Here is a 24,565-nt window from a genome sequence, read left to right on the forward strand (position 1 = left end):
ATACACGTAGGCACTTCTTCCTTCACGTTAGGCTCCATTTATGCACCCAACGCCAAACAAGAGGTCTTCTTGAAAGGTGCGCTGTCTGAAGCGCTTTCGGGCGATGTGAGGCTGGTACTGGTGGGAGGGGACTTGAACCTGGTCATGGATAACGAGAAGGATAGGTCTGGGAAGAGATTTGGGGACGCCGGAGCGCTGTCGGCGACCGGGAAGCAGTGGTTAGGGGACAGGGGGCTGACTGACATTTGGCGGGACAAACATCTTACAGCCCCGGGATACACCTTTTATTCTCATGTGCACCACACATATGCTAGAATAGACCACTTCCTGGGTTCGGCGGACCTACTCCCCATGGTTCAGGACATTGACATTACACCAGCGGCACTTTCAGACCACGACGCGGTGATCCTTCAACTGACTGTCCCGCGTACTCCTCCGCATAGGGGCAAGTGGCGACTCAGGGAAAGTATACTATCCCGCAAGGGAGTGGTGCAGCAACTGTCCCAAAGCATTACCACCTACTTGGATCATAACGACACGGGAGAGGTCACTCAGGCGACATTGTGGGGGGCGCTGAAGGCGGTCATTAGGGGCGAAATTATGGCAATCGCCGCGGCAGAAAACAAGGAGCGGAAAGATCGGAGACGGGACCTGGAGACGCAAGTGCTAGAACTAGAGCGGGTTCACAGCCGGACGGGAGCTCCCCGGATTTGGCGCAAGCTGAAAGCGGTCAGGGCACAACTGGCGAGTTTGGACCTAGACAGGGCAGAATACGCGGCGTTCCGCCTCCGCCACACGTACTACGTAGGGGGAGACAAGACAGGCCGCTTGCTGGCTAGCAAGCTTAAGGCCAAAACCGTCCGCTCCCAGATCCCAGTGATACGCGGAGATGATGGCGGCGAGGTCCGGGAGGATGGCAGCATAGCGGAGGCATTCCGAACCTTTTATGAGCAGCTGTATGCCGCCGATCGGACCGTGGGGGAGGAGGCGGGGAGGACCTACCTGGAGACTATGGAGGTCACTGCTCTTAACGACGTGAACTCCGCAGCGTTAGACGCCCCTTTCCGCCTGGAGGAAGTCATAGCGGCCATCGTCCGTCTCAAACCTTTGAAAGCTCCGGGCCCGGACGGCTTCTCCGCGGGCTTTTACAAAACCTTTTGCCCCCTCCTGGCACCGGTCCTCACAAAACTGTTCAACTCGTTCGAGGGCCAGGGCTCCATCCCGAGGGAGATGTTGGAGGCAGAAGTCATAGTCCTTCCGAAACCGGGTAAGGACCCCTCGCGCTGCGCTGCGTACAGGCCGATTTCGCTTCTCAATGTGGACCTTAAGCTCTTCACGGGCATTCTGGCCTCCCGACTGGGCCCGTGTCTTCCAGGCGTTATCGACCCTGACCAAGCGGGCTTCGTCCCCTCCCGGCAATGCGCAGATAATACTAAGTGCATTATGCATGTCATAGATAAAGCTCACGCCAACGCCTTGGACGCAGCACTGCTCTCGGTAGACGCCGAGAAGGCGTTCGACAGGGTAGACTGGAGGTTCCTGGAACAGACGCTGGTTAAGTTCGGCGTGGGTCCACGCTTCCGCTCATGGGTGGCGGGATGCTACACAGCCCCGAAGGCAACCATCAAAGTCAACGGGGTTAGCTCTAAGCCGTTCGACATCCAGAGGGGCACGCGACAGGGTTGCCCCCTCTCGCCGCTCCTATTCGCCCTTTACATCGAGCCGTTTGCCCAGCGTGTTCGCGACAATAACGCCATAGCCGGGATCAAGTTCGGGGGAGTGGAGCAAACCATGAGCCTCTACGCGGACGACATTCTGGTGGCGGTGGATAACCCACGGGTCTCTTTGCCGGCCTTCCTGTCGGAAATGACCGCGTTCGGAGCAGTGTCGGGCTTCAAAATGAACGTCCAGAAGTCCGTCGTCCTGCCACTAGGTAGCAATACCCGGCCAGCTAACAGGGCATCGCTGCACATGGGGGGGCTTGAGGTCAGCACCACCGTGCAGTATCTGGGGATAGACTTGACACCGGCGACCGTCCAAACGGTCGACCTTAACTACACCAAGCTGCTGTCGCGCGTTCAAGGAGACATTGCGAGGTGGAAGCAACAGCCGCTTTCGTGGCTAGGTCGGGTGGCGGCCATAAAAATGTCCCTGCTGCCCAAGATCCTCTACGTATTCCAGACTATCCCCGTCACTCCCCCACTGGGGATGCTGAAGAAGCTACAGGACGCCCTGCACCAACCAGTGAAGTAGTGTGGCTCACTGGTTAGAGGCGGCAGACCCGAGAGCAGAGGACGGCCCGGGACCAGGGTTCGATTCCCGGCGCGGCAGGTTTCTGGACCAGGGTCAGCGGACTCGATAATTCTCTCGCCTCGGTGCCCACTCTGATCAGTGTTCACACTCGGCAACTCTGGGCATTAGCTTGCCTCATCTTCACTAACGGCCCCACCAGACCGCCGGGGATGCCTGGTCTCACCCTGGAGATACCCATTAAGGGACCATCTCTCAGGGAAGCCAGGAAGGGTTTCGCAGCGGTCGAAGCGCCTTGGGACCCTACGGGTAAGTAGTGCGCTATATAAATGCCTATACATTTACATTTACATACATACATTATGTTTGGGCGAATAAAAGGTCCAGGCTGCGGCGCAACCTGGCCACGAGGACAACGGCGGAGGGGGGTTTGGGGGTCCCGGACCTGAGGCGTTACTTCCAAGCGGCTCAGCTTAGATTCCTCCTGGAGTGGTCCCGACCGACTTCGGAGAAGCATTGGTTGTTCCAAGACAGGGCCATGGCGGGCCTGCCCCTCTGGAAGGTTCCCTTCCTGGCGCGACCGGACAGACCACCGTACCTCAAGAGATCCCCTATCACCAGGACTCTTTTGCAAGTGTGGGATGCGACCGCGGTCCCGAGAGGCCTGACGACCTTTCCCTCCCCCATGACGCCTCTGCTAGACAACCCGGCGTTCCCCCCAGGTAGATCCCCAAGCTCATTCCCTCAATGGCGACAATCCGAATGACGCTCTGCGGGCCACCTATTCGACACGGAGGGCTTTATGACCTGGGACGCAGTGATAGCGAACTACACACTGGATAAGCCACTCCGCTACCAGTACTTTCAGCTTAGGCACTGGCTGTTGCACACCGACGTGGCGCCTTTGGCTGGCCGCCCCCTTACCCCCTATGAGCGATGGCTCATGACCAAAACGTCAGACACAAGGTCCATCACTGAACTATATCAGATGCTGTCCCCACCCCCCCTACGGAGAAATCTGCTGGACAGAGGCGCTGGGAGAGGGAACTGGGACGCACTCTTTCTGCAAAAGAATGGCGGGACGTATACTACCGTGCTCACCATACGGCCAGGAATACCGCTAGCAGGGAGGCGGCGGTCAAGATCGCCTATTACTGGCACTTGACCCCTGAACGCCTACACCAGGGAAACCCGAGCAGAGACCCTAAATGTTGGAGGGGGTGCGGGCACACAGGGACCATGCTACACATTCTGTGGGAATGTACCGAGGTACGGGAATATTGGGAGGCAGTACTTAAGGACATAGACACTCACTTTGACACCGACATTCCACGATTCCCGGCTTATGCTGTCCTTGGCCTGCCGAACAGCCTGACGTTCCCACTCAAGTCCATGCGGGGGAAACAGATGGGACTGGCAATGGGGGCGGCAACTCAGCATATTTTGTCGCTATGGGGGTCCACTAGGCAGCCCACACACACGGGGTGGTTACACAGGTTATGGTACATCATGGGGATGGAGAGGATACAGGCCTCGCTCACTCAGTCATCCGAAACTTTCAGAGAAACATGGCAGCCACTCGTCTCTCTACTTTCCCAAGAATTTACGGAGCTTACATGTCCGAGGTATCTCAGGGTCCTGAAACTGGCGGAAGGGTTTAGAGATGATACGGCTCGAGTGGAGCACAAAGTCTAGCCTGTACCCCGAACACCCACCTTTAAGCGCTACAGGGAGCACACCGGGCGGGAGGGGGGAGGTTGGGGGGGCAGGGGGTTGTTGGAGGGGGGGTAGGGCACAGTTGGGGTAGGTTGGGGGGGTGGGCCTTTTGGGTGGTTGGGTGAAAAGAGTTCTGGTGGTCACCGGGGGGCGTGCCCCCTACCAAGGGTACATACTCGGGCGCCCGGACTCACCTCACTTCCTGGTCGCACAGTGGGGTACTCAGCAGTGTGGGGGACGGGTGCCACAGCGAAGCCTTTTGTTTCATCAAATGTTGTATGTATGATATCGCTTTGTGGAACTCAATCAAAATATATTTGATCAAAAAAAAAAAAAGTAGAAAATCCAGTTTATACCAAGGAGCACAGTACATCTGTTCCAGCTGAGGTCCAGATCAAGAATCCCTCAAGAACATTCTAAATGATGTCACTACAACTGCAATGCATGTGCTACAGATTAAATGTACACACTCAAATTAAAAGGGAAACATAAATTAAAAGAGAAATACAAAACAATAATACAAGAAGCCAGTGGCTTTAGGAGCAGATTGGTGAGGCCACCTTGCCCAGAACAACGAGAGCTCGCCCCCATTTATAAACCATTGACCGCGAGGTGTGCCTGAGACTGCACCGGGAACAAGAGGAAACCAAAATAACGGATGGTTCAATGTGGTAAAAACGGACACAAGATTATGACCACACAGGGAATTGTGAAGCCAGGTGCAGAGCGGAGTCTTGCTGGTGAAGGGTGGAGGTGAGTGGACTCCAGCCCGGGGTGGTTGAAGGCACCAGGCTGCAATCGAGAAACGTGAGTTGTGCCGAAATACACGTGTGGATGGCTGATTGGGAGGCACGAGGCAGCAAATCAACAGTTCGAGGTCCACTTACGCTTATTGGTGACAGATGGTGCAGGTGCACCGAGCCATGGGTCAAGGCATTGCGCAACTCTGAAGGGCTTAAACACTGCGCTCACCGCACAGTTACCACGCTAAGCGGGGAAAGACAACAGACCCTGGCTGTACCTGAGGGGTTACCCCCCTGACTGGCACACACAGGAGAGGTGCCCTTGAAACAGAGTGGAAAGTGAGGAGCACAGAGCGTAAGCACACGTGGGACACAACTGAGGCTTTGAGTATAGTGATTAATAAGGCAGCACATGATGGACATGGGTCGGCTCCGCTGTGGCGCAGACGGATCCTCTGGCCTGCCTCCACCGGCCCGCACCCTGTCAGACAAAACGTCGAATATGGCGCTCACTGACTCAATGTCCAGCAAACCGGCGCAGTCCTAGCTGCGGTAGAAAGACTGGGAAATACATTGGAACAAATACGTAACTCGCTGGAAGCTAAGATTGACACAGTAGTGTGTGACCCAAACCTTTTACATGCAGACCATCCTAAGCTAACAGAAAAAACTCACACATTAGAAGTCACCATGGAAGAACTGGGAAGGGAAGCGGAAACAAATTTGAAAGCCCTCAAGCTCAGGGCAGAGGATTCAGAAGACCGATCTTGGCGGAACAACTTCAGAGTGATTGGTCTACCAGAAGTAAAGGAGGGTACTGATGCCACCACATACGTGGAGACCTGGATACACTTTTGTAGTGGACAGGGTGCACAAGGTCCTGAACCCCTCCCCAGGAGCTGATCGTAGACCCTTTTTATTCCGCGTACTACACTACAAAGACAGGGACACGATCCTACAAGAAGCCCGGAAGTTGCAGTCTATACAAATTGCAAGAATTTGAGTCATGCTTTACCTGGACTACACAATAGCAGTGCAGAAACAAAGCCACTCATTCTTGGAAGTAAAACTCTGCGTACCTAGTTTGGCCTGAAATATTCCCTACTATTTCCTGCACACTTAAGATTATTGGCTAACGGAAAGTCACATTTTTCTACACCCCCGTCGCAGCCTGGGAATGGATAGACTCTGTGGGGCTGGTGGCCCCATTCCACCGACAGACATGCAAGGAAAGGCGCAATCAGGAGCAGTATCCGAAAATGGAAGAGGAAAGAGACGCTGACTGCGGGAGAAACCCATGAGACATGGTCTTAACGTTGTGCGAATGATTCATGACCAACGTAAAGCACTGGAGGCAGCATCTGACATAAGTGATCATCGAAGAGACTCCATATCTGAAGAAAGTCTTCATGATCGTGGCAGCGGTGCGGAGTCGGTGGAGGGGGCCTCCTCCTCCCAGGGCTCCTGCACCTTGCCAGTCATCACCCCGCAAACAGCAGACAACATCATGTAGCTGTACTCCTGCCATTATCCTGGCATGGATATTTGTCCAATAACCTCGGCCAAGAAAGTATCATTGGACACTGTTTGATTAATGTTTGTCTAAATAGCATGCATACATAAGCGCAAATTAAAATTATACATGATATTGGTCATGGAGTTTGCCATAGACAACACAGAATTGGCAATTATACAGCATGCATGTTACACTAAGCACAAGACATAGATCTAGCCGGGCAATGATGAGTCACAAGATCCCACGTATGATATAACCACTGGGGGAATAAACATATCCACCAGGTTAACACCTAGTACAGGCACTGCTCGACCCTACTAGCCAACGTAGGCACTAGTTCAAGTTCAAGAAATACTTAATTCGGTTCAGTTGCAAAAACCATAAAAGTACAAGAACACACTAAAACGGTCCATTGGTCACCATGCAACATAAAGACATAAAAATACAATATAAAAAGGGAGGGAGTACCCATTAAAATATGCAATGCATGATGCCATAATTTAAAAACAACAATATGTACATCGTCTTTACATTTAAAAAGAACAACATAACAAAATCTAAGTTTAAAAAAGCTTGATTAAAGTCATGGTGGTCAATATATACAGTAACTCATCTAGAACCAATTTATCTTTTTGCTGAGTCTTACCGCTATGGTTAAAAATTTTGCTACATTGTAAATTTCCCATATGTCTACTAGTAGTTGGAGATACAATAGAGCTGGTTTGACTTGCCTGAACCCTTTCCCCTTTAACAAGGGTACTATGAACTTTTTCCTGATATCTTTAAAGTGTTCACAAAAAAACAGGAAGTGAGCAGTGTCCATGATCGAATAGCCATCGCATTTGCATACGTCTAGATCAAGTTGCTTGGTCCAGCCAGGGCGGCCAGAAATTAACAAATGGATTTTGTCCAGTCGGAACTTGGTTAACAGATATCTATGGTTCGAGTTGTTAACAACCTTTAAATAAAGTTCCAAGTCATGACCAGAGGAAACAATCAATTGGTGGGACCTGACGGAAGGCTTCGACAGCTCCCGGCCTTCTCTGTCCATCCCTCGGTTCAACAAGAAATTGTTTTTAACCCACTTCAGGTCTGCTTTCACCAAGTTAGATGGTTTACTAAACAATTCAGGCCGACCCAGCTTTACACATGTTTGCTGTACATATTTCAGCCAAGGGATCTTGTCCCAATGATCTAGCATAAGGCAATCTTTTAATATTTCATGATTCACTTCAATTTCCAAATTAAGCCAAACTGATATCCATTTTAGTAGGGGGGCCATAGCGATTCGATCCTCCAAATAATCCACTCCACATTCCTGATGGACTATGAAGCTGGCCGTGGATCTTGGTACGGAAAGAATCGTTTTGAGGAAATTATCCTCTGTCACCTGTAGCGTTTTAACTGGCCTAATGCCCCACAGATCAGCGCCATACATAACGATGGAAATACATTTAGCAGCATATACCTTTAGGACGGCCTCCAGCGGTATGACCCCTAGTTTACGTGAAAAGGCCAGCACCGCTGAAATAGAGCGCGCCAGAACCTTTTTTTTTTTCCCAATATTTGAGGGTGCCATGTAGAGCGGTCGTCAAAGACAACCCCCAGATAGGGAAATCTGGCGACTCTTGTCAGCTTGTGTCCATTACAATGCAATGACATTACATTTTTCATGGCCTTCCCTTTTTGGGCCACCACCATAACATGGGATTTGCCATAGTTGACACTCAAATCAAGATTTATCATAAAATCAAAAAAAGAATTCAACAAGCTTTGGAGACCCACTGCGGTTCTGGCTAAGAGAGCGGCATCGTCCGCATATAATAATGCGGGCAATAGGTATTTCCCCGCCCTCGGAATATCTTTACAGGCTGCACCCAAAACTCCACCCAACTCATTTATATAAAGTGTAAACAGCAGGGGAGCAAGAATGCATCCCTGCCTTACACCATTGGAGATGCTAATTTTGCCAGTGCTATTTCCTTTTCTGTCATAACGCACCGTGGCTGTAAGGTCCCTGTGGAGGTCAGCTAAGAAGTACACAATGTTGGGGTCTATTCCAATGCTAAGAAGCTGAGCCCACAACTTGGATCTGTTCACTCGGTCAAATGCCGAGGACAGATCCATGAAGGCAATATACAGGGCTCCTTGCTTCGCTATTGTGTACTTCCCAATAAGCAGTTGTATATTCAAACTTTGATCGATGGTGCTACGCCCTTTTCTAAAACCGTACTGTAAGGGGGAGAGGGTCTTAGTCTCCTCTAACCAAACAGTAAGTTTATATAGGACCACTCTCCCTAGAACCTTTACTGCTGAGTCTATAAGAGATATGGGACGGTAATTGCCGGGGTCACCCCTGTCCCCTTTCTTATAGATGGGGACAATCACCGACTGAGACCATGTCTCTGGAATTCCTGTTTTTGAAATTCTGTTAAAAACGTTTGCTAAGATTTTGGACCATAAAGAGATATTGGCTTTAAAAAGGTCAGAAGGAACGCCATCCGGCCCAGGGGCCTTATTGCTAGTCATTTTGCCAATGGCCTCAGCCACCTCACCCTCTTCTACACTTAAAATATAGGGCATACCAGAGAAGGTGGTCAAGCCCTCAGCCCCCGGAAACTCCTGTTCATAAACAGACTTAAAATGCAGGTGCCATTTGTCTTCTTGAATTCCACAATCCAGTTCATTATTACTAGAATCAGAAAAATAGGGTTGATTCACCACGGCCCAAAATTTGGCGCTGCTCTTCAGCACATCAATTGATGTCAACTCAGCCCAAGCGTCCTCTCTAATCTCACGCCGCCTTTTTTCAACTACTGTTTTGTATTCTTTCCTGAGGGTAGCCACCAATGATCTGTCTACTGGTTTTGTTTTCAGGGCCATTTTCAGTTTATGATTAGCCACAGAACAATTCTTATCAAACCAGCCTTCCTTCGCTTGTACTTTTCCTCTACCCTTACAGGTCAAGTTGGAGACAATGTCGAGACAGACCCTTCTATATGCCTCCACTACTACACTGTCCCCCGCCTGGTCATCCAAACAGAGCCTTAGGTCCTCCCGGCTACTATGATAGAGATTGCAAAGGAACTCCTCTGGGATTATCTTACACCACTTGATTCTGCGTGCTTGATCTATCAGCCGTATATCACATTTATTCACCAAATTAGGGCTACTTTCCATAGCAACAATAACATTTTTGACCCTTAGTACAACTGGGTTGTGGTCGCTAAAATGGGACTGCACAACTGAGTAACTACTAATGTAGCTGCCACAACTACTGCTTAAGAAAATATAATCGATTACAGACCCACTACCATGTCCTGTAAATGTGGGAATTTCCTCATCACTACCCTTGGGTAGCATCAGCCCGTTTTCTGCCAACAAAGTTTCCAAAAAGATGCCCTGATCTGTGTGCTCAAAATGAATATTTTCCTCATCCGGCGGACCAAATAAATCGTTAGGGGGACATTTGTCTTGACAACCATGGATGTTAAAATCCCCCATGAATATGATGGTACACTCAGACTCTGATGACTCATTAAATTTAAACAAAAAAGAGTTTAACATCATCAGGTTACTAACAGGATGATCCCTATCGAAAGAATTATAAAAATTCACAATCGGCACATTATGAGAACCCCTATGGGTGATTTGGACCGCGAGGCAATAGTGGCAGTCCGTGACTATTTGCGTATATATGCCCGGGATTTTAGCAGATATCAAAGTGGCCAAACCCCCTCTTGCACGTCCCCGCTTAGACCTGACTGCCGGTAGAAAAAAAGTGGTGAAGCCATCAACAGAAAGTGTGTTTTGTGTGTCCCATGTTTCCTGTATGGCTATTATATCCATATTGCCTAAAACGTCCCTCCAAAAAGGGTCATCCACTTTATTTTTGAGACCAGCAATATTCCATGTTGTCACAATTATTTCTCCCGTTCCCACTACTTTAGCCAGTATCACGTGCAGTGAGGCCCCTCCACCATCACCCTGCTCATTTAGTGCAATTTGATCTGTGTTTAACCCCAGCACCTCCTGGGTACTATTTTCTTTTTCTAAGGGGATAGTGGGAGTGATTTGGCTCAAACTTGACGGTATGCACTGTTTATGTCAGTCAACCCAATCCAGGTTTGTCAGACACTCATACCGGTTAACCAAAGGGATGTTAAAATGATTTTCGTACCCATTTACAGTCTGGCGGTAATGGTTCGGGAAGCCATTTTCTAACCCTGGGTCACACCCACCTTGAATGGGTCTACCTCTTCTTCTCTTAACCAGATTCCAACTGTCCGCTCCACCCTCATCCCATCCAAAGGGTTGTGTCTCCCATGGGGGATTATACCTCCGTCTGGTTTTGTGTTCATGTGAACCCCTTAACCAGCTCCATCTGGTGTCCACTTGATTCACAGGCACGTAGAAATACGAGAGAGGCCTAGCAGTAACTCTACTCGCTTGATAGCGAGAGGTTCCTCTACAAATATGTTCTACCACCTGTGAATTCTCAAAGGTTACCACAACACAATCTCCTTGTAGATTTTTTCTATTCCCCCCCACCCATGGAGCTCTCTCTACCATTAAGATGTTACTTGAAATATTTGGGGGTAGGAGGTGATTATTTGATAACCAGTGGCACACTTTATTTTTTAGTGTCTGGAAGGATTCTACATCGGTGGATGGAATTTCTGTCACCCCCGTCAAAATCACTACATAGGGACAGGCATCCGGAGGGAGATGGATATTTCTTCGTACCTCTACCTTGTCTTTTGGGGCCAGGTCCCGATTTGGTATCACAGGTGTAGGATCTTTGGGTTTAACATGGGGGGGATATCATGTGCTTAGCAGGGTTCTGTGATAGTTTAGGGTCAGGGTTTTTGGCTTTTGTACAGCCTTGAATTGTAGTGTTGCTAGGGTTCTTTGATACAGTGTTTTTTGGCAGTACAATACTTTTTTCAGTCAAAGTTAACTTGTTTACTTTAGTTGCCCCCTGGGAAACCTTATTATTCAAACTGAGGCTAGGGGCACTTATGTCCTTATGGATGTTTTTCAACACTGTTTCTAAACAGCGTAGTCTAGCCTCTATAGGTTCCAGGAGAACTTTTAACATTTCAAAGATCTTATTTATATCCGTCGGACTTGTTCCCCTGTCATCATGGATGATTTCAGCTAGATTAATTTTATCACCACTCCGTTCCAAGATTTCCTCCAAACTACTGTCTAGGATTGTATCTTCCGGGAGGCTCAATGGTAAACCAGCATTTATCGGATGAGGCCCCTCTTTATCATTAACACATTCTACCATATCCTTATTCACAGTGTCTAACTTGGTTGTGACCCGGTTGTGAGGGGTTTTCGCTTTTCTGCCCTTAAGGGGGATAGATTTAATATTTTGTTTAGGGATGGCGCCCTCTTTCAGCCCTCTAAGGCTTATGTCGGTGATCATAGGTGGATTATCCGGGACATCACTAGCTATACCACCGTCTGTTAACAAAATGGGGTTGGGGGTCGCCTCTAAACCCTGTTGGCCCTGTTGAGAGCTAGATGAATCATGATCCCCAACGTTGTCTGGTCTGACAGGGCTGTTTAGGTGAGTCACGGAGCTAGGTGTGCGTGCCTCGGCGATGAGACCTAAAGAAGATCTCCTGGCCCAAGCTAGTTCTTGTGACACCCTTCTATCCATTAAAACAATCCCTTCGTCAATTAGGGCATTGGTACGAACAATAAAATCGTCCAAAGTTCCAGTCAACTTTTTTGTCCCCCCTGCAGCCATGCTTCTAGTCTCTCGGCAATTCATAACAGACCTTGCTACTACACACTAAATATACAGTGAAATAGGTCGACAATATATTGAGTTAGCCTGCCCTTGATCAATTAAACACTCACAACAGTGACAAAGATAAGAAGCAAATCAGAATACACCCTTGTGATCGATAATGAGTGATTACCGGAGTCTATGAGCTTACAGTTAGTTTCAGGTGTCCAATCGTCCGTTCGCCCAATAGTCAGTGGATTTAGGGGAGTCGGGCAGGGGGTATGGCCCAGGCCCGGCTCCTCCGGCCTCTGAGGGCCACAGAGGGCCCGCCCTTTGCCCGGGCTTAGCCCCGGGCGCTCCCGCACGCTCCCGCGCAGCGAAGCTCTCTAGTACTTGTATGATAAGGACCATGAGGATGGAGGTGGGGCGGGGCGGACAGGGAGAGCGGGCCAGGTGACTCGGCCACTGGAACACCGGGACTCCTGGGAAAGCGAGTCCCGGTTCCACGCTCGCAGCCCTGCAGCCAATCACACACCCCACAGAACCACAGGAGCCAAACAGTCAGAGCAGCAGGAGGGCAAAGCGGGACCCGCGGAGCGGGTACCGCGAGGCGTGGGTTGGGAGCCCTTGTGGATGGCAGCAACAGCGGAAGGTGAAAGCAAAAGGTATCTAAGTTTTGAATGACCGTTTTGACGGATGCACATTGCAATCCCGCCCATATGTTATTTAATATGGTAGTTAATATTTGTTTAGTTTGTCATGGTTTTTCAGGCAGGTAACATACCTACAAGACTCCAATAAAAACACATTCCCAAACTCACCTGACATGGATATCCATACCTGTAGCATATCGGCCCCCACACTCCAACTGCCACCAGAGACTAATCTATCACCACCATGACCGTTCTTAAGGTATACACATGAAACACATGAAATGTCAGAGGGATTCACACACCTTCCCGGAGATATTCAATATACCCCTACCTCAAGAGACACCAGGCCCAAATAATCCTCTTGCACCTTACAAATTGAGAGGTTGCAGAGAAGATGGCGTGGGCAGTTATACGCTACCAGATACTCAGCCTACGCTAGAGGTGCACTGATCTGGTTCAGACTGGGCACACTCTTCAAATCAGAGGAAACGTGATAGACACTGAAGGGCAGTACGTACGTGTGAAGACGTCTGGATAGCAGACGCATAGTAATAGGCTCCACATACGTGACCAATACAGATCAGGCATCTTTCCTCGATTTACTGACTAGCAAACTCTATATGGCAACACGTGCCATGGTTGTTAGGTGGGGATATCAACTGTGTTTTAGACACAACTCTTGACCGATCCTGCCCTCCCCTTCCTGGTACACACACAACACTAGCGGCGAGGGCATTAAATGCCTGGATGGCACATTGGCAACTTATAGATGTCTATAGACAAAGACACCCCACCGACAAACTATACTCTTATTACTTGGGACCCCATGGACTACACGTGAGGCTAGACAGGTTACTCTGCACAAGTGAGATAGCAATGATGGTGAGCAAGACTGGCTACATGGGGAGGACTCTCAGATCGTAATCCACAATACTTACAAATGTTGTGGGAAACAGCCCCTGCTGCCATTCCTAGAAGGCGCCTGCAACCGGAGACACTGGAAGATCAACCATTTTGTGAAGCCCTCAATGCAGCAATCACTAATTACTTTAGCCTTAATACAGGTACAGCATCTTCACGCCTTATAGAATTGGGTGCTTTTAAAGTGGTAATAAGGGGCCAATGTTTAAACATGAAAATAGTATTGCGGAAAGTCAAAGAAACCGACATTAGGAAGGTGGAGGATGGGCTGCTTCAACTGGAGGCGGGGGGAGGGGGGTGCCAGACACACTACTGAGACCACGGCTAAATGCGAAAAGAACAGAATATTACTGGAAAGTCTCAGATGGCTAAACTATAAGTTGCACTCAGCACACACGCACAGTGCTGCCGACCGAGCAGGTCGCCTACTGCCATGGCGAATCCGACAAGAGGATGTCCTGACGCCCATAACTTTGATCTGAGCATCAGATGGCAAGCTGTTGTTCACGCAATCAGAAATACACGCAGAATTCACAAGACACTCTACAGAGCTATATAGATCCACAACAGTGGCCCTGCTCGTTGAGAGCCAGCAATTCCTTGCAGAAATTACTCTCTCTTTCCTCACCCCTGAGCAGAGATTAAAGTTGGGCCCGCTGGTTACTCCTGAATAAATCCTGGCAGGTATTCGCCCTCCAGCCATAGAAAAGTTCCCCGGCCCAGATGGCTGCCGCCTGAATTTTACAAGGCATATGCTGTGGTGTTCGTACCACAGCTAAAATCAGTGTATGAAGCCACATTATCTGCGTCTATGCTCACAATACCACAACGCTAATCTCTCTCCCCAAACCTGACCGGGATACTTTGCAGCTCGGATCGTATAGACTACGAGCACTTCCTAACACGGATTATAAAATTTTAGCCATCGTCCTATAGGCCACGCTGCCCCGCTGGTATCGTCATTGGTGCATCTGTGGATCCGAACGGATTTCTACCAGCGCGCAACACCTCCCTTAACATCCAGGCATTCTTCTGTCTCCAGGAATATGTAACTCAGCCGGGAACAAATCCGGGATGCCTGGTCCTAGACCTAGACAACGCCTTTGACCCTCTCGAATGGCCCTACTTTTTCTGGGTTCTCTGTCCATTTGGCTTTGGAGAATCCTTCCTGAGCCTTGTGAGGCTGCTATATACACAACTCCTTATCCGGATCTGCACAGGAAGACAAATGTCAGGAAGCTTGCCAATAGGTAGCCGTACCAGGCCGTACCCTTTTCCCCTTTGCTGGTCTCGTTGACTATGGAGCCGCTTGCAGCACATTTTCATATTAGGGGCAATGACTTTGGAATCTGTCTGGGCGATGGAATGCATGTAGTGTCCTTATATGCAGATGACCTACTACTGTACGTGAGAGATGTTGACGGGGTACTGGACACCCTGGCGGAGATTTTGCATCGCTTCGCTGGGCTGTAGGGGCTGGTGGGGAATTGGAGTAAGTCATGCCTCTGCCCATTTAAACAAAATGAGCAGGAGCCAGAACTCCTGGGTAATGGGGTACCTATTAAGTGGCAGCTGTCATCCTTTAGATATCTGGGCATTCACGTATATCACTCTCCAAACAATATACTGGATGGCAGTTTTGCCAGGGCCGTATAATCTATCCGGTTCCAAATAAAATTCTGGAAAACACTGCCACTAAATGCCATGGGTAGAATGAGTAGCGTAGCCTGTACCTCACCTGAGGAGCAACCCCTTACGCACCCTATATGAAGACGGAACCCTATTACCATTTGTTGCACTAGCACAAGGCACAAATATTCCACTGGTACAATTTCTAGTATACAACTCGATAGTATGTGTGCTGACAAGGGCATGGAGAGATCTGAACACCGGACCCCAACCCCACTTAGTAATACAATACCTACATGTTATGGGAACAGGCAGTCTTATTGTACTTTGGCTAACGGAGACACTATTGACACACATTGCGGCCCCTAGAGGCATTGTGTCAATTGGGAAGCGGACAGAGGTAGGCCCTGTGAAGAGAAGGAATGGGAAATGATAATAGCTAGCGCTGTGCAAATTCGGCGGAATGCAAAATCCCATATAATACAGTTCTACATCATTCATAGAGCCTATTTATCCCCAGACAAAATGAAAGCATACTTTAAACTAACAACTGCAGCATGCCCCCGCTGTGATCTGATTGGAGCTGATCTACTTCACATGTTGTGGTTCTGTCCTCGGTTGCACAGGTATTGGAGGGAGGTTGAGTGCACCGACCGCCCATGGATTCAAACATGGGAGGAGTGCGTACTAGGTGTGTTCCCCAGACTTAAAAAACTGTCCTATCCAGATTTATAGACCTAGGACTTATAATAGCTAAAAGACTAGTCACTTGTAGAAGGAAGGATACAAACCCCCGTTCACTAGAGTCTTGGAGGAGGTCGCTCCTGGTGTGGGCCCAGGCTGAAAACTTAGCGTAACACAAAGAAAATATAGCTGGGCTACGAAAATATCCTATTGCGCAACACTGGGACACTATACTGGCGTTGTTACAACACACTGGGCTAGCAGAAGATGGGGTGCAGTCATTGGATGGGGACGGAGGTGGGGATACAGGGTGGTTGCTCCCAAACTATGTCAAAGTAGGAATGAAGTTGGAGGCTGAAACAAACTTACTGTGTGAATAAATGGGCAACAGGCAGCAGTAAAAGTAAACACAGCCTGTTAACTTGGCAGTATTGAGACAGGTGCTAAACCATGTCAGGAAAAGGTTAAATGTTGTGGGAGAAGTATGCAATGGCAATAAAGTTGTATAATTGTTTTGTTTAGTTGAATAAGTTAGTAATCTCAGCATTGCATTGAAATAATCTAAGCAAAGTAAACACATTGATTAATAGGGTATACGTATGGAACAGTTGCAGGTCAAACTGTGTATGTTACCCTCCTGTTTTTCTAAACCACACAGTAATATGTAACAACTGTGCATAACAAAGTAATGTGTGCAAGAATTGGCAATTGTTGGAACTGACAAATACTAATGCATCCTTTGTATACTGTAATTCGTAAGAAAATTATAAAGTGCAAGAGATTTTAAAATAAAAAAAATGACTTGTGTAGCCTGATGGTGTCGAAAAAAGCAGGCAATGGTAGGTGTTGATCTATTAGCTTTCTTGCAGTACTTTTCAGCACCTTTAGAGAAACATGTATCTGAAAGAGACACGTTAGTGATAGGTTCCTTACCTTAGAATATCCCCAGGCGTCAGACTGGATCCGGAAAGTTTTTCTGCTAAGCAGTACCTCTGCGTGCCAATAGGTGGCATCCTGCGGCTCCGTGTCCGTCACTGGCGTCGTAGGTGCTGAGATGATGTCACGGAGAGTACTTAGACGCCACCCATGCGCGCTGACGTCAGTTCTTTCTTTTTCTGCGCCAAATGCGCAGATCCGGATTGAGCACATACCTCGGACATTTTTTGACCACTTTTTTTTAGACTTTTGTCTCTTTTTCTTGTCTTGGTGCACGCAGGGACAGCGTCGGAAGTTGCTGGAGGTACAGTATTCCTCTCACTGCCGCCCTGGGACTAGGGGCTGTTCACGGGATCGCTCGTGGGACCAGACCCGTCGCTCCTCGGACTCGAGGTCTTCCCCTTCAGATTCCGGTAAGCGGCGCCATAAAAAGAAGTCGAAGAAGCGCGTTGGCTCTCCGATGTCCCCTTGTCACTCTCCGGAGGCAGACGTGGGTGACAGGGGTTCCGCCCCTGCAGCTCCTCCGGAGCCTGGGAGTCCAGTGACCTACCCGCTATACCCGGGTCCGTCTGCGACTCCCGAACAGGTGCAAGAGTTCCCTGCTTCCTTGGACCGCCTTTACAGGCTCGGGGCTCCCGCCGACTCGCCTTCGGGCCAGCGGTTCCGTGTCCAGATCCTGTTGGCCCGGCGGCACCACCTCTGGTGCCAGCCCCAGAGCCACTGGATCCAGCGCCCTCGGCTCCGGGGCCACAAGGTGCAGCGCCGCCCTTGGCTCCGGCCCCAGCGTGCCCCTGGCTCCGCCTCAGGCGCTGCACTGGGTGCCGTTTATCCTGCCCCTGCCCCAGTTCCCGGACCATTTTGTTCCGGCCTGGGATCCACGTTGGGATGCAGCTCCTGCGCGGTACTGGCTGGTGCCACTATTGCCGCTGACCCCCGTCTCTCGGTCCGGCCCTGCCGCCGCGGCTGGCTCCTGCTACCCTGGTGCCAGACAACAACTGGGACGGCACTGAGGACCCCCTTGCGCGGCAGTGTGACTCTGAGCAGGATTGGGTGGATGACCTTCAAGATGTGGGTGAACTTGATGTGTCTTCTGACCCGGGGTTTGCCTCGCCTCCGCCTACTATGGAGTAAGGCGCTTCTTATACTCTGGTGCTGCGGCGCGCCGCGGAAGGCTCTCCATCTCGACCTCCCTACGGTGGCCCTTAAGACCAACCTCCTTATGGAAGTGCTCCAGATGGAGTCTATGTCGTCGGAGCTGCTGCTCCCTTTCAATGAGGCCCTTACTGAAGTCCTCTTGGGTACTTGGTTGCGGCCGGTCTCGGGGGCACCGGTGGATAAGAACGTCGCTAGGCGTCATCGTCCGGCGCCTGGTGATCCCGCCTTCTTGACCACTTACCCTACGCCTGAGAGCCTGGTCATCCAGGCCTCAACATCGCAGAGTGCCTTTCCCTCGGCTCCGCCGGATAAGGACTCGAAGAGGCTGTACCAATATGGCAAAAGGTTGTTCTCCTCAGCCAGTTTGGGATTGAGATCGGTTAATACCGCCTGCTTATTGGGCCGTTACTCCCACTTAGTGTGGGATGCGGTGGCAGAGGTCCTGCCTCAGTGCTCTGAGGAGGTTCAGGCTGTCCTTTCCCAAGCGATTGCGGAGGGCAAGGATGCGGAAAAGTTTGCCATCTGATGTGGTTTGGACACCCCTGATTCGTTGGGCATGGCGATGTCCACGACAGTGGCGTTGCGGCGCCACGCCTTGTTGCATTCCACTGGGTTCTCGCCTGATGTCCAGAGCTCGCTCATGGACATGCCCTTTGATGGCTCTCGTCTATTTGGCGACAAGGCGGACAATGCCCTGGAGCGCTTTAAAGACTTGCGCGCCACGGCCAAGTCTATTGTTTTTCCACGAAGGCCCCTGCCACGTCTGGGTATTGTTCCTTTCGTGGCCAGGGTAAGAGCACCCAAGCACGCTCCTCCGCTAAGCCTGTGCAGAACCAGCCCCAGCCTGGCCGCCGCCGTGGCTTGCGCAGGGGCGGTTCTGGTAACCAGCGAGCGGGTCAGTCCACCACCATCCCCGCTGCTTCCGCCTCTAAGCCTTCCTAATCCGAGCTCCAGGGAGTACCCCACGCTGGTGCGTGGCAGGGTACGTCACCACCTCCGCCACTGGTGCGAAATTACCTCGGACAAGTGGGTGCTGCAGATAATCTGTCGCGGTTACTCGCTCCCCTTTCTGTCCTCCCCTCCGGACATGCCACCTTGGTACCACCGCATGTCGGGGGATCATTTGGCTCTTTCTCCGTCAGGAAGTCACGGCCCTCTTGGCCAAGGGGACCATCGAACGCGTTCCCGGTCAGGAAGTAGGGAGTGGTTGTTATTCCCACTACTTCCTGGTCCCCAAGAAGGGGAAAGGGGGGCCTACGTCCCATCTTGGACCTCCGGGATGTCAATCGCTTCCTCCGGAAGGAGAAGTTCAAGATGCTAACTCTGGCTCAGGTCCTGGCTGTCCTGGACCCTGGAGACTAGATGGTGGCGTTGGACTTGCAGGATGCCTATTTCCACATCCCGGTCCTGCGGCCCACCGGCGCTACCTGCGGTTCACAGTAGGCCAGGAGCATTTTCAGTTTGCCGTGCTCCCCTTCGGCCTTAACAGTGCCCCTCGGGTGTTCACGAAGGTGATGACGGTGGTCGTAGCTCATCTGCGCAGGTCAGGGGTGTCAGTCTTCCCCTACCTCGACGACTGGCCGTTGAAGGCGGGCTCGCCCCAGGCAGTCGTCACCCACCTCCAGACTACGGCCGACCTCCTGCACTTGCTGGGGTTCTCCATCAATGTGCCGAAGTCGCACCGGAGTCCTTCTCAGAAGCTCCCCTTCATCGGAGCGGTTCTGGATTCGACACTGTTTCGGGTTTATCCTCCCGAGCAGCGAGTCCGGGATATTCAGGCTATGATTCCGCTCTTTCAGCCTCTATCCCGGGTTTCAGTCAGGATGACCCTCCGGATTCTGGGCCTGATGGCCTCCTGCATCCTGCTAGTGACGCATGCCAGGTGGCATATGCGGGCTCTTCCCCTACCTCGACGACTGGCCGTTGAAGGCGGGCTTGCCCCAGGCAGTCGTCACCCACCTCCAGACTACGGCCGACCTCCTGCACTTGCTGGGGTTCTCCATCAATGTGCCGAAGTCGCACCTGAGTCCTTCTTAGAAGCTCCCCTTCATCGGAGCGGTTCTGGATTCAACACTGTTTCGGGTTTATCCTCCCGAGCAGCGAGTCCGGGATATTTAGGCTATGATTCTGCTCTTTCAGCCTCTATCCCGGGTTTCAGTCAGGATGACCCTCCGGATTCTGGGCCTGATGGCCTCCTGCTAGTGACGCATGCCAGGTGGGATATGCGGGCTCTGCAGTGGGACCTGAAGTTCCAGTGGGCACAGCATCAGGGCAACCTGTCCGATCACGTCCAGGTCTTGGAGGGTGCTGCACGACAGTTGCAAAGGTGGCTCTCGAATCATGGGTCAGTGACAGATCCCTCTCCCTTCCCCAACCGGAGCACACAGTGGTGACGGATGCGTCCCTCCGGGGATGGGGAGGCCACATGGGAGAGGCGGAGATCAGATGCCTCTGGTCTCCGGTGGAGTCCCGGCTCCATATCAACCTTCTGGAGCTGCGGGCGATCCGGCTCTCACTGAAGGCATTCCTTCCCTCTGTCCGAGGAGGTGCAGTGCAGGAGTTCACGGACAACACCACCGCTATGTTGTATTGCAACAAACAGGGCGGGGTGGGGTCCTGGACCCTATGTCAGTAGGCTCTGCACCTCTGAACATGGCTGGAACTTCAAAGCATTACTTTGGTGGTTCAACACCTGGCAGGTTCTCTGAACGCCAGAGCGGACGAACTCAGCTGCTTGTGCTTGATGAATCACGAATGGCGTCTGAACTCAGATGTGGCGCAAGGTCTCTTTCAGCAGTGGGGAAAGCCTTGGTTAGACCTATTCGCCACCGAAGAGAACGCGCAATGTCATCAGTTCTGCGTGTTGGAATTTCCATGGCGGCACTCGCTCGAGCCGTGGTCTGTTGTACGCCTTTCCGCCTATACCACTTCTGCCCAGAGTGCTGAAGAAGATCAGGCGCAACCGGGCCCAAGTCATTCTTGTGGGTCCGGACTGGGCTCGAAGAGTTTGGTATCCCGAGCTACTCGATATGAGAATCGATCCCCCGATCCGCCTGCCTCTTTGGGAGGATCTTCTGTCGCAGCAGCAGGGGATAGGCCTCCACCCGAACCTGTCCAGCCTCCACCTCCATGCTTGGAGATTGAGCGGCGACAGTTGACACCTTTTGTCTTCCTCCAGAAGTCTGTGATGTTATTCTGGCAGCCAGGCGTCCCTCCACCAAAACGGTGTACGCCTGTAGGTGGAACAGATTTGTGGCATGGTGCACAGCTAAGACTGTGGATCCCCTTTCTGCCCCTCTTTCTGAGGTTCTCTGTTCCTTCTCTCTTTGGCCCAGCAGGGCTCTGCTCTGGGCACGATCAAAGGTTATCTTTCGGCCATCTCCGCCTTTCTAAGGCTTCCAGATCAGCCTTCTTTTTTTAAATCTCTGGTTGTTAACTGTTTTCTTAAAGGCATTACGCATACGTTCCCACCTGTGCCCTTCATTAAGCCTCAATAGCTCTTGAATCTTCTCTTGACTTTTCTGATGTGCGCTCCCTTTGAGCCCCTTCATAACTGTCCCTTACGTCTTCTTACTCTCAAAACAGCGTTCCTGGTAGCTATCACCTCTGCCAGGAGAGTGAGTGAGCTCCAGGCTCTTTCTTCCAAACCTCCTTTCCTTTCTATTCATCTGGACAATGTGGTTTTAAGGGCCTGTCCTTCTTCCTTGCCAGAGGTTGTCACGCCCTTCCACATCGGGCAGACCATCACTTTGCCCACCTTCTTTCCGCGGCCGCATCCTTCACGGGAAAAGGAGAGGCTCTACCGTCTGGACCCAAAACGTGCGCTTGTGTTCTTTCTGCAGCGTACACAGCAGTTCCGGGTGGATGATCAACTCTTTGTTGGCTATGTGGGCGCCAAAAAAGGTCAGGCGTTGCACAAACGGACCCTCTCCCGGTCGGTCGTTCTGAGCATCAAAGCATGATACTCCTTGGCCAAGAAGGAGCCTCCTGTGGGGCTGTGTGCCCATTCAACCCGGGCGACAGGAGCCACTACTGCCTTGGGACGCGGTGTCCCCCTGCAGGATATTGGTCAGGCAGCTACGTGGGCCTTGCTGCACACATTTACCAAGCACTACTGCTTTGACCGTCGGGTCCGGAGAGACGGCTTCTTTAGCCGTTCTGTGTTCCGTGACTTTCTGGTGTAATCCTGTTTGCAGACCCACCTCCGGGGTTGGTATTGCTGGGGTATTGATTCTAAGGTAAGGAATCTATCACTAACGTGTCTCATTCAGATGCACAAGTTACCTACTTGTGTAATGATGTATCTGTAAGAGACATTAGTTAGTGCTAGATTCCTTACCGCCCTGCCCATCCTCCCCGTTCTGCGAACTGGTTACTAGGGTTAAGGTCATCCCCTTTTAGGGCCCTAGTTTTATGCACAAATTGTCAGTCTCTTGCATGGCTCTGCGTTTCGGCGCTGAATAGTTGTGTACATGGGTGGTGCCTAAGTACTCTCTGTGATGTCATCTCGGCACCTACGATACCAGTGACGGACGCAGAGCCGCAGGACGCCACCTACTGGCGCGCAGAGGTACTGCTAAGCAGAAAAACTTTCCGGATCCAGCCGGACGCCTGGGGATATACTAAGGTAAGGAATCTTTCACTAACTAATGTCTCTTACAGATATATCGTTACACAAGCAAGTAACTTGTGCGCCATCCCCTTTCCTAGCAGTAGGGCCATATATGATGCTTCTAGAGATTATCTAGTGGCGCTCTATGCGACTGACTAATGTAGTACCAACCATGCTGCCCTGCACCACGTAGAACTAGAAAGCTGATAATATGATGATCATTAATGCTTAGTAGTGGTGTCTAACATGTTTGGATATAAGACATTCAAGTGAGTTTTTTGCTCTGAGATCTGTAAGTCTTAAGACTGATTATAAGTGAATGAAAGTGACGTGCTGAAGTGTTGAAGTTCAGTGTTGGTGTTTTAGAAATCTTGAAAATGTGTACATCTTTATCCATAGACATTCTTTAACTATTTTCAGAATGCTAGAAGAGAAGGAAGAGCCAGGATTTCTGACTGGTCTAAAGATCCCTGCTCCATGGGCGGCTGGAAAGACGGTGGAAACAGTACATCCTGTCCGCGACAATTATAAATTTAAAGAAACTGTACATATTCCAGGAGCCCGCTGTCTTTATCTCAGGTTTGACAACAGATGTTCTTCACAGTACGACTATGATAAGGTAAACAAATCCTACATTAATAGATGTTTTGAATGTGCTACAATAAGGTTTTCTTATGTATTAATTGCCTCCTTCCATCAACTAGAATGTTGACTAGAACGGCTAATATGCCACTGCACATACAGAAGAGGCAGTTGCAAGATGATCGGTTTGTCAGAGTCATTATATAACACACTAGCAGCCAGTCCCGACGTTGTCCGGGTATGAAATAGAATGTGTGTAATGTGTGCATTTGGCAAGGGCAATTTATTTTAAAATCTCGTGGTAGACAACGTTTTTTGTTTCATTAGAATAGGGACGGAGAAGGGCCAACTGCAGCCCTGGTTGATGTTAGCAGCCACGTGTAATTGATGTAGTGATCCACCGCCTGAGCCCGGCTACAGCCCTGGTTGATGTTATTAGGCGCGTGTATTGTCGTTGAATGAGAGAGTTATCAGCCGCGGGTAAATCCGTTTATTGAGAGAGTTCAGTGACAGCGAGTAGGAGAGGCTGCAGTAATTGTCCCCACAGACACGCTCATTTGCGTGTTCCCCCGCTTGAGGCCCAGATGCAGGCCTGTTTGATGTTAGCAGGCGCGTGTAATTAGTGTACTGATCCGCCGTCTGAGCCCGGCTAGAGCCCTGGTTGATGGTAGCAGGCGCGTCTAATTTCGTTGAATGAGAGTGTTCAGTAACAGCGCGCAGGAGAGGCTGCAGTAATGTTACTTACCAGGCCTCCAGCTGAACGCGTTTGTCATGCCCCTAGCACACGGCCACAGCAGACAATCTTCTGATTAATGTACGACCCACATGGCATGAAGGGCGGAACGTAGCACACGCCCCCAGCGTGCCCCTTGATGCTGCGCAGCAACGTAATTGGCGCTTGTATGTACAACTCACATGGCATGAAGGGCAGACACACGCCCCCAGCGTACCCCTTGATGCTGCGCAGCAACGTAATTGGCGCTTGTATGTACGACTCACATGGCATGAAGGGCGGACACACGCCCCCAGCGTTTGTCACGCCCCCAGCGTTTGTCACACCCCCAGCACACGCCCACAGCCCACCATGTGATGGCCGTACCACACACCCCCAGCCCACACCCACAGCACAAAGCAGACACGCCCACAAGGGACTACTTTGCTGGCACGGTTCTTTTACCTTTTAAATGTATATGATGTCCTATGGTACAATTGTATGTCTTGCACTGTATGATTGTGTTGAACACCACTGTTTCTTGAAAAGTTAATAAAAACAATTTTTAAAAAATGTATATGGTGGCTGTCTGCATAGCCTATGTTCTTCTGCTGCAATTGCCCTTTCCAATGCTGTATTGGGTGTTGTGATTGGTGCTGTGGTTACTGAGATTACCCGCCTCAAAGGTTTGGGCTCTCTCTTCATAATAT

The 24,565-nt window shown here is 50.6% G+C and overlaps 1 protein-coding gene across 4 annotated transcripts in view; it reads left to right on the top strand.

Annotated features, from left to right (window-relative positions):
* The window catches only part of HECTD4 (HECT domain E3 ubiquitin protein ligase 4), a 2,216,728-nt gene that overhangs the window by 456,500 nt on the left and 1,735,663 nt on the right, over nt 1-24,565 (top strand). For all 4 annotated transcript variants that reach the window (XM_078667422.1, XM_078667425.1, XM_078667423.1 and 1 more), the window contains exon 21: nt 22,982-23,180. In XM_078667422.1, coding sequence (XP_078523548.1) covers nt 22,982-23,180 — 199 coding nt within the window. The remainder of the gene's footprint in view (nt 1-22,981; nt 23,181-24,565) is intronic.

The sequence above is a fragment of the Lissotriton helveticus genome, chromosome 11, assembly GCF_964261635.1.
Source record: "Lissotriton helveticus chromosome 11, aLisHel1.1, whole genome shotgun sequence".
In the NCBI taxonomy this organism is placed as follows: Eukaryota; Metazoa; Chordata; class Amphibia; order Caudata; family Salamandridae; genus Lissotriton; species Lissotriton helveticus.